Source organism: Salvia miltiorrhiza, unplaced genomic scaffold (genome assembly GCF_028751815.1).
Source record: "Salvia miltiorrhiza cultivar Shanhuang (shh) unplaced genomic scaffold, IMPLAD_Smil_shh original_scaffold_386, whole genome shotgun sequence".
Classification (NCBI taxonomy): Eukaryota; Viridiplantae; Streptophyta; class Magnoliopsida; order Lamiales; family Lamiaceae; genus Salvia; species Salvia miltiorrhiza.
The window spans coordinates 674177-689971 of NW_026651539.1; the positions used below are offsets into that span (position 1 = coordinate 674177).

Sequence of the window (15795 nt, forward strand, 5' to 3'; positions counted from 1 at the left end):
GAGCATGCAAAATCAAAATTTAGCCCTAAATCTAAAAACATCGAAATTTAGCCATTAATTAGGTGGAATGCCTAATTTGCCCTTTCTACCCATCACATTGCAGTTCTTCGATTTGGCCCAATCGCTCTGGCGCTCCTCGATTTGTTCCGGCGTAGTTTCGCAGACGTAGACGGAGGGCTCTCATATAGAGCGGTCGTGGCTGCTAGCGCGGTGGAGAAAGCGAGCTGCGCCGCGGAGGCCGAGGAAGCTGGAGCGATTGCTGGGGCTTTGGTCGCCAAGCAAAAGCATAGTGTCGACGGTGGCTGCCGCCGTGGGCGACGATGGGCTCTCGTTGTTCGACGACATCGTTTCGATTGGGGGAATTTCGAGTTTCTGATTTTTTCTAATTTTTTTGGGCGTGTCTGGGATGATTTTTTGGATCTGATCTGATGAGGCGGCGGCGGTGGATCTGATCTGATCGTTGCGCTGCCTCCTCCATCGACAGATTTGATCTCCGCCTCCTTCGATTTCAGCCATCGACAGATCTGATCTGATCTGATCTGTGCTGCACGTATGGCACTTATGGCACTAATAGTGCCATAAGTGCCATAAGTGCACACTTCCCCATAGGGTTTAGATATTCCATTTAGTGTTTAGATTATCCATTTGGGGTTTAGATGTTCCATTTAGGGTTTAAATGATGTTGTTGTTTCTGTATTTGTGCTGCACGTATGACACTATTAGTGCCATAAGTGCCCAAATGACCATTTTACTTCGTTTTATTTTGAATTTCCGTTGGCACTTTTGGCACTATTAGTGCCATAAGTGCCAACGGAAATCCAAAATAAAACCAAAGTAAAATCTTGGCACTTATGGCACTAATAGTGCCATAAGTGCCTAACCCGACCCGGCACGCGACCCGCGTGCCTGATCCTACCCGGTCAACCTCATTAAGGGTAAAAACGTCCAAATCAATAAAAATTGCCAAATTTTGTGTTTTTTCAATGTGTGACCATAAATTGTGTTTTATGCTTCATTTTGGCTACTTCAAAATTTTACTCATTTTTTTTCTAGTTCAAGTGATATTAGGGCTTTTTTATGTGATTTTGTTATTTGAGTAATTTTAAATTAATATATATTCCACATCAATGTTATACTATGTAAATTTAAATTTACATCAGCGTCACGTCAATTTTTCGGTCATCGGAACTAAAAATTGTGAAAAAAATGAATAATTAATTTAATTTGTGATAAATAATATTTTTTTAAAAAATTATAAGAAAAATAAAATTCAAACAAAATTTGTGATATTTGGTGCAATTAATCCATTTTTATAAAAAACACACGCAATAAGTGGAGGGTGATGTGTACACCGTTCACTTAATTAAATTATTTAAAATAATTTATGGGAGCAGCCTAAAACTTTATCAGAACAGGGGTGTAGGATTTCCGCTAACGACATCGTATTCCGCCTTAACAAAACTTCCCACATACAATACTTTATCGTCTCAGCGGTATAGAGATTTGCGATTTTCATTTGTGCCGCATTCTTCCAGCCCTAATTCCTGACTCTCGCGGATTTCTTTGAACAAATCAATTTCGTTATCGGTTGATAGATTCCTCTCCGATAAGAAACCGGATTTAATTCGGTCGATTTTCATCGATGGTGGAGTAATTTGGTTAAGGCGGCTCAACCCTAACTGCTTTCCGCGCTGTTGATTCCGCGTGCTTTCTTCTTCAATTCGGCGATCGAATTGGACAATTGGCGGAGCATATGCGGAGCTAGAAATCGTTCGCGAACATCAATTGGAAGATTTGCTCAGAAGTTCACGGTTCGAGGCAGCGGCAACTCAGCGATTCCCCTCGGCGTCTTCTGGAGGGAAAGAGATTTTTGGTGTCTTTCCCCGATCTGTCCGATTTCCGGTCGTTTGGTGGTGTTTTGGATTGAGATCCAGATCAGTTGTCTATCGATCCAAGTGTAAAGACGTCGAGCTGACTTTGGATGTTTTTGAGTGCCTGAAGGATTAGAAGGCCATCAATTAGTCGGTTTGATTAATATTTCCTGAGTAATTGCAGAGAAGAAGGAAAAAAAAGAACTTATTGAGTTTCCGTTGTACTGTTATTGTTTCCTTTTTCAAATTTTGAAGTTGAATGCCAGGGCTTTCATTTTGTATTTTTTGACGGCCTCTATTTCTGTTTGTGTTGTTTCTCTCTGAAATAGAGGGTGAACATATACAAAGAAAGGCGAAACCATAACGAAATATGGCTGTTTACTATAAATTTAAAAGTGCAAAAGATTATGATTCAGTTCCGATGGACGGCCACTTTATTTCGGTGGGACACTTGAAAGAAAAAATATTTGAATTAAAGCATTTGGGTGGTACTGATTTTGACCTCATAGTCACCAACGCCCAGACCAATGAAGGTTGGTTTTGATTCTTTGCAGAATGTTGTTCAAATAAATCTTTTAAATAAAACATAGGTTTATGGTCATTTTTGCAATCTTTTCTGTATGTAGAGCACATATTTGAGCTTTTTACTTTGTGTAATACGTTGTTGGTCAATGTAAATGAATACATATTTCAGTGCTATCTTCTCTGGAGACATAGGGCCTGGGTCTTAGGTTGTTGCGAAGCTTAGTTTTTCTGGGTTTAGACTGACGATGCTTGTGTTCAATCAATCATGGAAAGCTAATAATAGTTGATAATTGAATAAATCATGGTATGCTGATAAACTCAGCTGTTGTGAATCTGGGTGGTGGAGTTTCGATTGTGTTCTAGTTTATATGAGATTGGTGCTTTGGAGAAAGTTGACTCATATTGAGTGTTATTATTGCTGTTTGTTTGGTAGTCTTGCACACACACTGATTTGTTCATTTGAAATTGTTGGAACTTACGGAATTGGTTCTTTAAAATATGAAATATCTCGAGATCTTTAATAATTATCTTGATGTTCAGTTAGATATTAAATGAATTAGTATTGAATTGGCATGTTGGAGATTGTTGCAGTATAAAACAGGTGTTAGTAGTTGTGAGTTTTAGTAGAAGCTTGACAGTATGTGTATATATATATATATGTATATATTGTGGAGGCTGAAGCTTGACTGTTTTACTTGAACGATGCCCAAATATAAAAACCTGCAAGGAAATTGGGATTAGAGCATTTTAATGCTGAACGCACTAAATAATTAAGCTTGTAATAGTTATCGTACATTGAGAACTTCCAGTTTTGTAGGGTTAATTTGTGAAGATCAGGACTGTGATTGGGATGGTGACATATTATGGGTTGATTGGGACTATGGCAGTGATGGGATCACTTTCGATGGTGTTAACTATAGTTTTACTCTTTGGCTGCGTTTATGTGGTGGTTTTGTGGGGTTTATACACATCTCATTGTTTTGTAATTTCAGAGTACCTCGATGAAGGAATGTTAATTCCCAAAAATACTTCAGTTTTAATACGCCGAGTTCCTGGAAGGCCTCGCAAGCCCATAGTTACTGCACCTGTTAGCGAGCAAGAAGAGTATTGCCTCATTCCTTTTAAGCTTTGTCAATTTTTTTACTTGTGAGATCAAAGATTTGTGTAACCACCAAAAGTTAAACATCAATTTGAGCTGCTTGTTGATGTTTTCTAAAACGTATGGCCAGCTTTAGTTTGTTTTTGCACATTTGTCAAAAATTCACTAATTCAGGTGGTTTGTTTGGAACCTTTTGATTTCTCTGTTTGACTTAAAGGATATCCATTCAGAGATGGAAGGATTCACACTCACACACACAAAACAAATAGTAGGCTTACACACTTCAGCATTTGCAGAATTTCTTAGTGCTTAGTTTGCGTATTTGAATGTGTCCTGTAGGTTGAATGTTGACCATAATTCTGAAGATGTTCAAGCTGTAAAGGGTAGCTTTGCTGTGGCAGATCAGTCTTATGTGAAATATGTAAGGTTTTATTCATTAATACTGGAATAGTCTTACCGCCTTATTACATGTAACTGGGAAACTGGACATGGAAGCATTTCCGTGTCAGTTTTTTAGTGTTGCAAGTGTATGAATACTTCCTTGCTTATTGTAGGGTGAAGATTTAGAATGGGATGAATTTGGAAATGATCTATATGCTATGCCTGAATCTACCCCTGTCCCATCCAGCATCCCAATTCAAGATGCTACTCCTGTTAGCAAAGAGGATGAGGAGAGCAAGATCAAAGCTTTAATTGACACACCAGCATTAGATTGGCAGCGGTGAGAATCTGTTCTGGCTTATCATTGATGTTCTGGGTGATAACTATTTTGGAGCCAGTTTGTCCTCAATTTCTGGCTATTGGAGCCAGTTTGTCCTCAATTTCTGGCTATTGGAGCTTAATTTTTTTAACTTCCATCTTTTGGCAGACAACCTTCGGATGGTTTCAATGGTAGGGGTTTTGCACGAGGTGGCAGAATGCCGGGTGGACGTGGTGGTTTTGGTGATTCTCTTGTCCCTTAATGTCTAACTGGAACATATCTGTTGTTTAAAAATCAACCATGACATCATCCATTTTTCTTTTAATATCGGCAGAAATTATTGTATTGATGCTTTACTGTCTTCCTATGTCTTTGTTGTCTATGACTACTTCTCTGAAATTTAATGATCTCGTTTCCAGTTCGAGGTGGATTTGAGAAGAAAACACCACCACAAGGCTACATATGTCATAGGTGCAAGGTGCCTGGTATGTTCTTTTTGTAGGAAGGTGGATTGACTTCATTATTAGACTTGGCCATGGACATATATATAAATATTGAAAAAAGTATTTTATAGTTATGGATTCTTTCATGCAGGGCACTTTATCCAGCATTGCCCTACAAACGGAGATCCCAATTTTGACATCAGAAGGGTCAAACCTGCTACTGGAATTCCAAAATCAATGTTGGTGGCCACCCCAGATGGCTCTTATGCAATGGCGAGCGGGCTTGCAGCAACTTTAAAGCCAAATGAGTAAGCTCTCTTCATTAGTTCAATTTATATGTGTGTTTTGCAGGGGCCATATTTTCCCATCGGTGATTCTTTGTAGGGCCGCTTTTGAGAAAGAAATTGAGGGAATGCCATCTACGCGATCAATTGGTGATCTTCCAAGAGAGCTGCGGTGCCCTTTGTGTCAAGAAGTAATGAAAGATGCTGTCCTAGCGAGCAAGTGTTGTTTGAAGAGCTTCTGTGATAAATGTAAGAATGTGCTTTATTGTCCTCAGCATATAAATGCTAGTGGCTCTTTTACTTTTCACTTTGCACGATTTTACATGTGGAATGAGGTTTTCTCGTCAGGTGTTTGAAAGGATACCATGCTTCTCAAATTTGTTAAAAGTCCCCACTTTTCTTGTTTCTTACTTCTCCGTAGGCATACGTGATCACATTATGTCGAGATCAATGTGTGAATGTGGGGCGACAAGTATTCTTGCAGATGATCTTTTGCCCAACAAGACCTTAAGAGATACCATTAATCGGATTTTGGAATCCAATAACAACAGTGGTGAAAATGGTGGGAGTGCTTTTCAAGCCCAAGGTTTGTGCATTATTTAGTCTCTATTCATTTGTTCTTTGCTCCCTCTCTCTCTTGCGCATACACTATGCACACTCACAAATGCATGTGTGAGCATCTTTTAGTTTTGATATGGAGTGTGCTATCAATGTGGTTTACTTGCAACCATCCTCCTAACCGTTCTTTTTCTTTTTTGGTTCAGACATGGAGTCACGAAATCCACAAGCTAAGGTTCCATCCCCCACACAGTCTGCTGCCTCAAAAGGACAGCAAGTGCCTGCACCACCACCTCAGCTGCAGGAAGTTCCAACAGTTGTGGAGACTGTTGAAGAAAATAAGCCTGCTATCATACCCCTGAAGTCAGAGAAAGGGATAGCTTTAAAAGTGCCCGATGCTTCAGAAGCAACACATGACTCAAGAACAGTTAAGGAAGCAGCATCACAAGGAAGTGCTCCTTTGGCTGATGAAGAGGTGCAGCAGAAACCATTGTCTGGAGAAGCAGGTAAATAAGGTTCACATAACTCGCTATATGTAGTTGTGACCAAGGTTTTAAAAGGCATTCTATGCCTCAAGGCATTTTCTGATGGCCCCATGAGGCGTAGGCCTTGAGGTGGAGTGAGGCATAAATCATAAAAATACATGAAAATCACAACTAAAATAATAAAACACATAAAAATATAGCAAATATATGAAAACACATAGAATTCATATGTTCATAACTAGTTATAAGTCTTTAAAATCCCAAATTAAAGTCTAATAATTAAATAGGGGAGAGAGAGAGAGAGAGAGGAGCAGTCTTCAGAAGAATCAGAACATAGGGTTTCTTTGGATTTCAATTTATTCACTTTTTCTTTCTTCTTTAATCTTTCTAATTAGGACTGTTTTTACACGGCCCACTTCAAATTGATCTTTAAACATGAAAGCCCATTCAATTTCGAGCGTAAGCCCAAAAAATTGGAAAAAAAGGAACTTCAAACCTAAACGTGAGGCTATCACCTCGGTGTGCCTCAACTGGGCCGAGGCATGCGCCCCATTCACATCAGGTAAGGTGCAGCCTCAGATCTGATTTCCGGGCGCCTTGCGCCAAGGTGCACCTGAAAAAAGCTTTTTTAAACCATGGTTCAGGCCGAAGTGCCTGATGCTGGACCGAAGTTTCTAGAAGTGATTGTTAGGTCCTCTACTTTCTTCATGTTCATTGTCGTTGCTAGTGCATTTTCCTGCATTACTTCCTAAAATTATTTCTAGTTTCTCATATATGGCTTTGATTAACGTGGCATGATTTGTTCTATGTTTTGTGTAAAAAAAAAAAACTGAATCTACGTGTTACTGCTCTGCCTTAATGAGTATCCTGCCGAGGGTGAGGGCTTATTTCCATAGGTCCTATAAGCTCTAGATTCAAGATTTGGTTATGGACTGTCATGCTGCAATTTGTTTGTTCCTTAAATTAGGAGCTGAATTGTGACATGATTTTTCTTTGTGGTTTCACAGGCCGGAAGAAGAAAAAGAAGAAAATTCGCATGGCTCCTGGTGGTATGTTCTTATCAAAATTTGCTTGTTCCTGTATTTTGCTCATACTAATATGTACCTTGATGAATTAATTTGTAAAAGTTTGGTTGCTGATCCGAGGTTTCGCTGATATTTGATATATAAAGGCATATTTGATCAAGCATGAGGAAATGGCTATAATATTTGATAAATGGTGGTGTATTTGGCCAACCAAGAGGAAATGAACTTAATGTTTGGCTGCTAGTCTGCTTCTTTATTGTATTGAACCTTTCTTCTCTGTGATTGACTAGTTTGCTCTATTGATTCTGGGCTTTTCCTGGAAATAATTAATTACAGCCAGATCCATCAATGTATGGCATTTTCATGCTTTTCTTCTAGGAATATTGTGTTTAAGGCTCTGTTGTACTCTTTGGAACATTTTGTGATAGCCTTTTAGGATGTCAATGAAGTAATGTTGTTTAATATACGAATGATTTTCTACTCTGCTTCATATTAACTTATTTGTAAGATCTTGCTTAGTTTGTTATAAGCCAAGCTTGGTCGGCACAAAATGCATCTTCTTTTGCACTCTTGTGCCTTGACATGAAATACAGCATGAATACTCAGGATCATCTGTGTGGTTTAATCTGATTTAGTTGTTTAATATCAATTTGAATTTTTGGAATGCCCTGCAGCTGCAGAGATGCAGTGGCGGACTGGCCCAGACCTTGCTCCTGAGAATTACATGATGACTATGGGCCCTTCTGCTTTTAATCCTGGCTGGAATGGCATGCAACCTGGATTTGATGGGTTTATGCCGTATGGTGGTGGTCCTATGCCCTATGGGGGTTATGGAGTTAATCATATGGACGTTCAATTTGGGGGCTTTTTACCATATGATCCATTTGCAGGACATGGTGGTATTCTTTCATACGGCCCTCAGAGGTATGGTTGAGCTTATGACTCCAGAATATAGTGTTTGACGTATTCGGTATTTCTAAGTGACTGATCGGTTATAGTTACTTCTTGGTTCTTGATTATTGGGTTTGTGATTCATTTGTTTTATGGGTTCCAGGGACCTTTCTGAGTTAGTGGGATACAATGCTCCCCCACCTGTCATGAGTAGAGAGGAATTTGAAGCTCGCAAAGCTGATTTGAAGAGAAAGCGTGAAATGGAGAGACGTGAGGAAAGGTAAGCACTCTCTCTCTCTCTCTCTCTCTCTCTCTCTCTCTCTCTCTCTCTCTCTCTCTCTTAATTATATACACATACACATGTCATTCTACAACATTTTACTCTTGAGCTACTATTATTAAGGTTCATTATTATGTCTGGATCATTGAGCTGAGATTTGAACTTCTGATTAGATATGGGTTCTTGTTAATTGAGCTTTCATCAGTTATCAACTTGAGACAGTTTTGTAACCATTGAGTTATCTAGTCGTTTTGTTGCCATTTGCATTGTTGTACTCGGCAACATTTGATTAATCTTGTAACTTGCCACTGACAATTGTAGCATATGTATACTTTGGAAATTAATTAAGCATGATGAGCAATGGCAAACATACAATTGTATAAAAACTGAGTGAAATTGTCTGGTTTGATAATCTCTCTTAAGTAAGTTATGCTACCGAAGCAAGTTTTATATATGCCGAAATAGTCAATCTTAGTTAAGCTTGTTTTTTTGCCTTTGATATAGGGACTTTTCCAAAGATAGGGAATATGGAAGAGAAGGGAGCAGTACAGTCAATGTCTCTTCGAGATCCAAATCTGTATGTATTTTTATCGTTGGGCTATTCTTATTTTATTATACTTGTCTCGTGATGCAGGCCGAGTTTATGGTCGTTGAGATGGGTATTTCTAAAACCTGCTCCAGCAGGACAGGGCGTAATTCGTGGAAAAAAGTTTTTTTTTTTTTTTTCCATTTTCATGTTTCCCATTTATCTTGAATGTGGTTTGCTGCTTAGAATAATAGGTGGTGGTCATTTTTTTAATTTTTTTTTTCATCTCTCATCGCTTCATGATTATTTTGATTGCTGAAAGAATGTGGAGTTAGATATATAAGGTATCGCCAATATCGGTACCCGCTTTTCCCTCGCCGAGGAACACTAGAGAGAATAAACCGTGAAAAAAGAAACATCTCTCACAACACTATTTTACTTGCATTTTTCACATCACCTCCCACAAATGCTTTGGTGGAAATCCTTGGCGCAAATTCTTGTTTTCCAAGTGTATGCTTAGAGAGAGAAAAAGTAGAGTATTTTGATTTATCCAAATCGTTTTCATCAAATATAAGCAAGTTTTTTAGTGCCCTTGGATGCTAAGCAAATTCAAATAAATAATTTGAACAAGTAGGGAAGTTATTAATCGAAAAGTGGATTTATTCTGGTTTGAAACAATTATGCCCAAAATGGTACCCACGTAAAGTCCAGAGTATGGCCCATATAGCCCTGTGGGCCCAATGGGTACTTTTTACTAGAAACGTGGGCCTTTATACCTTATGGAGCCCATCATATTTTCTTCCTCGTCTAACTATGTGCGTTTTCTCTGTTCAGAGATTGACCCCTCCACCGTCTGCCGCCGACCACCGCCTTCCAAGCCGCAACCGTCACTCGCCGGAGCGGCGCTCCCGGGACCCAGAGCTTCCCCGGCCATCTTCCAAAAAGAAGTCCGACTATGAGCATGACGATCACCACCACCAGCAGCGCCGTCGTGAGTATCACGAAGAAACCAACCGCGACAAGGATCACCACCGCAGCAGCAGCAGCAGCCACCTTCGCCGCTCGCAGTCGCCCACAGAAGCAGCTGCTGCGGCGGAGAAGAAGCAAAAGGCGAGCGTCTTCTCCCGCATCAGCTTCCCAGCTGGTGGCGAATCAGCTACCAAGAAAAGAAAGGCCTCTTCAACTGATGTGGCTGCCGCGAGCCACCGATCGTCGAATGGGCAGCATGAAGAGCACAAGGCAGCTACTGGATCAAGAAAAGGTGGCAGTGCTGCCGTTTCTGTAGATCACGACAGCAGCGATGACGAGAGGCATTTCAAGAGGCGGCCGTCGAGGTACACCTCGTCGCCTCCGCCGGCTGCCTCGGCGGAGGAGGAGCACCGCCACTCTAGACGGGAGAGAGATCGCGGGGTGTATAGCAGCAGCAGCAGCAAGCGTAGATAATTGTCAGTGATTGGACACCTATGTTTTAAAGGAGCTTTGTCTCCCAGCTTGCTTTGATAATGTAATAATGAATGATTTACGACTGGGTTGCCATTTAATGAAGATGAGCATGTTTCCTAATCATTTTTATCCCCCTCCTGCCTGCTTCTGCTTGCTATCTTCTTTATAACCCCAATCATTATTTATTAATGAAATGCTTATTTTTGCTATTTACGTTGTTGATCATCATTTCAGTTATAAAAGTAAAAATTCGCAATTTATATTTTAAAAAGTAAAGTGTTGGTTGAGAAGTCTTATTATTGGCGTTGCACACTGTAAACACAAATTTTTGTATTTCAATTTGATAAAATACAAAATGCGTTACAAAGATAATTTGATAGATTTGAGAATAGATTTATGCGGATTGCAATCTCTAGTTAATCCTCTGATTCTTCTCTTCCATTTGATTCTTGAACAAGCTCGAAGGTTCTTGAAATACTTGTTTTGATGACGCCAATCCAAAGGACTTAAGTCATGATTTTGGATTGAACGTTGAACTTGATTTGATTTGAGAAGAACGTCCTTAGAATTTTGTAAGAACGCCTTGAAGCTTTCGAACTTGGTTTGATTTGATTTGAAGAACGTCCTTAGAATTTGTAAGAACGCCTTGAAGCTTTGGGACTTGGTTGATTTGATTTGAAGAAGATCGTTCTTGGAATTTGTAAGAACGCCTTGATCACTTGAAGATTTGAAGGTTTGATCACTTGAAGATACTTGAAGAATACTTGAAGACTTGATAGAATTCTTGAAGACACTTGAAGATTTGAACGCTCAAATACTTGAAGATTCGAAGGATACTTGAAGATTTGAATGCTCAAATACTTGAATATTCGAAGGATACTTGAATGTTGCCTTGAAGATCTTGAAGATTTGAAGGATACTTGATGAATACTTGATACTTGATAGAATTCTTTGAACTCCTCAATCTTCCACTTCAACTTGTGATACTAGAGAGAATTCTTTATGCTCTTCGATCTTTCGCTCCTTCGAGTTGTTCTAATGAGCACCCCAACACCTCTATTTATAGATTTTGGAGATGGGCTTCGTGGGCTTTATGGGCTTTGGGCCTTCATGCATGGGCCTTAGGGCTTTAGGTGTCCATAAGCCCATTAATTCATTTATGTTAAATATTAATTATATATCTATTTAATTTAGGAATAAAATCCCATTTAATAAAATAGAAAATATAATTGAATATTTAATTCATGAATTTACACGTGACACGATTTAATTCGACGACAAATTTAATTGTCTACAAATTGCCCCATCGAGACTTGTTTATGGACGAAATGCCTTTGGTAATAGACGAGTCTCGAAATTTATTTTTTGATAATTTAAACTCTTATCGAGGAGTTCTTGACTTGAATTTGAATTTATAAATAGTTTATACTCATATTTAGGAGTTCTTGAATTTCTTTGGATTTATAAATAGTTTATACTCGTATTTAGGAGTTCTTGAATTTCTTTGGATTTATAAATAGTTTATACTCGTATTTAGGAGTTCTTCATTTGATTTTGGAATTTTAAATAGTTTATACTCGTATTTAGGAGTTCTTGAATTTCTTTGGATTTATAAATAGTTTATACTCGTATTTAGGAGTTCTTGAATTTCTTTGAATTTCGTAAATAGTTTATACTCATATTTAGGAGTTCTTCAATTTCTTTGGATTTATAAATAGTTTATACTCGTATTTAGGAGTTCTTGAATTTCTTTTGAATTTATAAATAGTTTATACTCGTATTTAGGAGTTCTTAAATTTCTTTTGAATTTATAAATAGTTTATACTCGTATTTGGGAGTTCTTCAATTTCTTTGGATTTATAAATAGTTTATACTCGTATTTAGGAGTTCTTGAATTTCTTTTGAATTTATAAATAGTTTATACTCGTATTTAGGAGTTCTTGAATTTCTTTTGAATTTATAAATAGTTTATACTCGTATTTAGGAGTTCTTCAATTTCTTTGGATTTATAAATAGTTTATACTCGTATTTAGGAGTTCTTGAATTTCTTGAACTTTGTAAATAGTTTATACTCGTATTTAGGAGTGCTTCATTTGATTTTGAAATTTTAAATAGTTTATACTCGTATTTAGGAGTTCTTGATTTTGAAATTTTAAATAGTTTATACTCGTATTTAGGAGTTCTTGAATTTCTTGAATTTTGTAAATAGTTTATACTCGTATTTAGGAGTTCTTGAATTTTTTTGATTTTTGTAAATAGTTTATACTCGTATTTAGGAGTTCTTGAATTTTTTTGATTTTTGTAAATAGTTTATACTCGTATTTAGGAGTTCTTCATTTGATTTTGGAATTTTAAATAGTTTATACTCGTATTTAGGAGTTCTTGATTTGAATTTTGTAAATTTTAAATAGTTTATACTCGTATTTAGGAGTGCTTGAATTTTTTTGATTTTTGTAAATAGTTTATACTCGTATTTAGGAGTTCTTGAATTTTTTTGATTTTTGTAAATAGTTTATACTCGTATTTAGGAGTTCTTGAATTTCTTTGAATTTTTGTAAATAGTTTATACTCGTATTTAGGAGTTCTTCAATTTGAATTTGAATTTGATTTTTTTTTTTTTTTTTTTTTTTTTTTTTTTTTTTGCAACATTGATACGAGGCCGATCCTACTCATAGAATTTAAGTGGGCCAACAAATTGGGCTTTTAGACATCAGGCCCATTTTCTTTATTGGTTTAGAGAAATAAAATTTCTCTTAATCAACCTCTCAACTAGTAGACAAAAGTTCCGTCCAACCAAATTGTAGGATTTGCCGTTTTTTTTTTTTTTTTTTTTTTTTTTTAAATAACAATATAAGAACTTGCCACAGCATGTTCATGTTGGCAACAGCCAACAACACATCTTAAACCAAGCCATGCATGCCCACTTCTATTTCTTTCCAAGCTTACTGATACCATTCACAAAACTAATCAAACCCTCTTTACACGTGGCGCCACCACAAGAAGGATCAAGCCATACTTATTCTACTAACCATATGCCTTCTTAATTTGATAAATGCAACTTGAGCCCCATAGTATCCGACATTTTGAGTCTCTTTTTCTGCATGCATGTACCATGGAGTTTATTAAATGGAATCAGAAAAGCTCCTCAGCAATTTGCCTACTCGACTCCTTTCATTTAATGCTTTGCTTTCTATTTCACGCCATTTCTTGTACCACCATTTTTCTTTGCAACAACTTTGCCTCTTTAGGCATATCAAAGTCTGCGAAAATAGGGCCATGGAGCCTCTGCAGAAAACTATAGAAACAGCTGGGGTGCTTTACTCTTTGATACAGCTGGAGTTTTGTTTTTTTTTTCTTCGTGTACAGCTGGAACTCCACCATTTTTGTACCACCATTTTTCTTTGCAACAACTTTTAATTCATGCGCACAAATGTACCATGCTCAGCTATTGCCAGCTATCATTTGCACCACTGCTAGCTATGTGAGAACTTTCCCTTGCCTATAAATAGGAGTGCTTCTGTGATCAGTTTCATTCACACAATCATCATGGTTTTCTTCTCTTAGAATATAACAGCCACTCTCCTTGTTCTTTCTTTTCTTACATTAGCTTCTTTCTTGAGCTACCACCACCTGCCATTACTTCAATTTCCTCATCTTGGAACTCAAATGCCATCCAAAAACGGCAGCCATGGTAGCAATAGCAGTTCATGTAGCAATAGCAGTAGCGAGGCAGAAAGAGTGGGGTTATAGGGACGCTGTTGTCCCAGCTTTCGTTCTTACGATTTCTGCAACTGGGCACCGGCGACAATGTGTGCTGTCCCATAGTTCCGGCGAAAAGGAGAGATCGAGCTTTGCAGTAGAGGCTTCGAAGTAAAATTCTCTTGCAACCTCTGATCCTCCTTTCAACTTTAGATCATGCATGACATGCTCCCTTTTAACTTTGTGTATAGTATGCTTCTACTGTATTTGTGAGCTTTTCATTCATCAAAATTTGATATTTTACTATCCAAGTATCGGCAAGAAACCTTCATTGTATGCTTATTGCTGCTGCGTTTTGCCAAGTCTTAAAACTTCATCCCATGCTTGTTATCGCTGCTGTATTTCATCAAATAATATCATGACCGCGGCTTTGGCTTCTTCTGCTGGATTGGTTTTGGTTAGGCGGAGAAGCATCGAGCATCGTCGTGAGTGTGCCGGGACAAGTTGCGACAACGGAGATGTAAACACAAATTTTTGTATTTCAATTTGATAAAATACAAAATGCGTTACAAAGATAATTTGATAGATTTGAAGATAGATTTATGCGGGTTGCAATATCTAGTTAATCCTCTGATTCTTCTCTTCCATTTGATTCTTGAACAAGCTCGAAGGTTATTGAAATACTTGATTTGATGACGCCAATCCAAGGGACTTAAGTCGTGATTTTGGATTGAACGTTGAACTTGATTTGATTTAAGAAGAACGTCCTTAGAATTTGTAAGAACGCCTTGAAGCTTTGGGACTTGGTTGATTTGATTTGAGGAAGATCGTTCTTGGAATTTGTAAGAACGCCTTGATCACTTGAAGATTTGAAGGTTTGATCACTTGAAGATACTTGAAGAATACTTGAAGATTTGAATACTCAAATACTTGAAGATTCGAAGAAGACTTGAACGCTAGATAGAATTCTTCAAGATACTTGAATACTTGGAAGAATACTTGAACTCTCCAATTCTTCGTCTCTTCTACTTGTGATACTAGAGAGAATTCTTATGCTCTTCAATCTTCCGTTCCTTCACGTTGTTGGTTATGAGCTCCCAACACCTCTATTTATAGATTTTAGAGATGGGCTTCGTGGGCTTTATGGGTTTTGGGCCTCCATGTATGGGCCTTAGGGCTTTAGGTGACCAATAAGCCCATTAATTCATTATATTAAATATTAATCATATATATCTATTTAATTAGGAATAAAATCCCATTTAATAAAATAGAAAATATAATTGAATATTTAATTCATGAATTTACATGTGGCACGATTTAATTCGACGACAATTTAATTGTCTACAAATTGCCCCATCGAGACTTGTTTATGGACGAAATGTCTTTGGTAATAGACGAGTCTCGAAATATATCTTGATAGTTTAAACTCTTATCGCGGAGTTCTTGATTTTGAATTTTGTAAATAGTTTATACTCGTATTTAGGAGTTCTTGAGTTTCTTTTGAATTTATAAATAGTTTATACTCGTATTTAGGAGTTCTTCATTTGATTTTGGAATTTTAAATAGTTTATACTCGTATTTAGGAGTTCTTGAATTTCTTTGGATTTATAAATAGTTTATACTCGTATTTAGGAGTTCTTCATTTGATTTTGGAATTTTAAATAGTTTATACTCGTATTTAGGAGTTCTTCATTTGATTTTGGGATTTTAAATAGTTTATACTCGTATTTAGGAGTTCTTGATTTTGAATTTTGTAAATAGTTTATACTCGTATTTAGGAGTGCTTTGCTTGAATTTCCAAGGAATTGAATTTCAACAATTAAATCAATTTAATTGTTGATCTTTGAAACGAGAAACAAGATGTTTTAATTTCAACAATTTAAATGGTTTAGTTGCTAGTCTTATTTAATAAAGACCATTTGACGAAAATGAATATAATCATCAATTAGAGTTCCAACTATCACAC

The 15795-nt window shown here is 37.3% G+C and overlaps 1 protein-coding gene across 1 annotated transcript; it reads left to right on the forward strand.

Annotated features, from left to right (window-relative positions):
- Positions 1–1339: 1339 nt before the first annotated feature.
- On the forward strand, positions 1340–10253 carry LOC131004356 (E3 ubiquitin ligase PQT3-like). Its single transcript, XM_057931029.1, has 15 exons — positions 1340–2404; positions 3389–3500; positions 3835–3916; positions 4050–4216; positions 4364–4437; positions 4615–4680; positions 4790–4946; positions 5023–5171; positions 5344–5508; positions 5687–5986; positions 6973–7014; positions 7665–7914; positions 8045–8161; positions 8666–8738; positions 9522–10253. The coding sequence occupies exons 1-15, from the start codon at positions 2242–2244 to the stop codon at positions 10128–10130; spliced, it is 2526 nt and encodes an 841-aa protein (XP_057787012.1). The 5' UTR covers positions 1340–2241; the 3' UTR covers positions 10131–10253.
- Positions 10254–15795: the final 5542 nt, after the last annotated feature.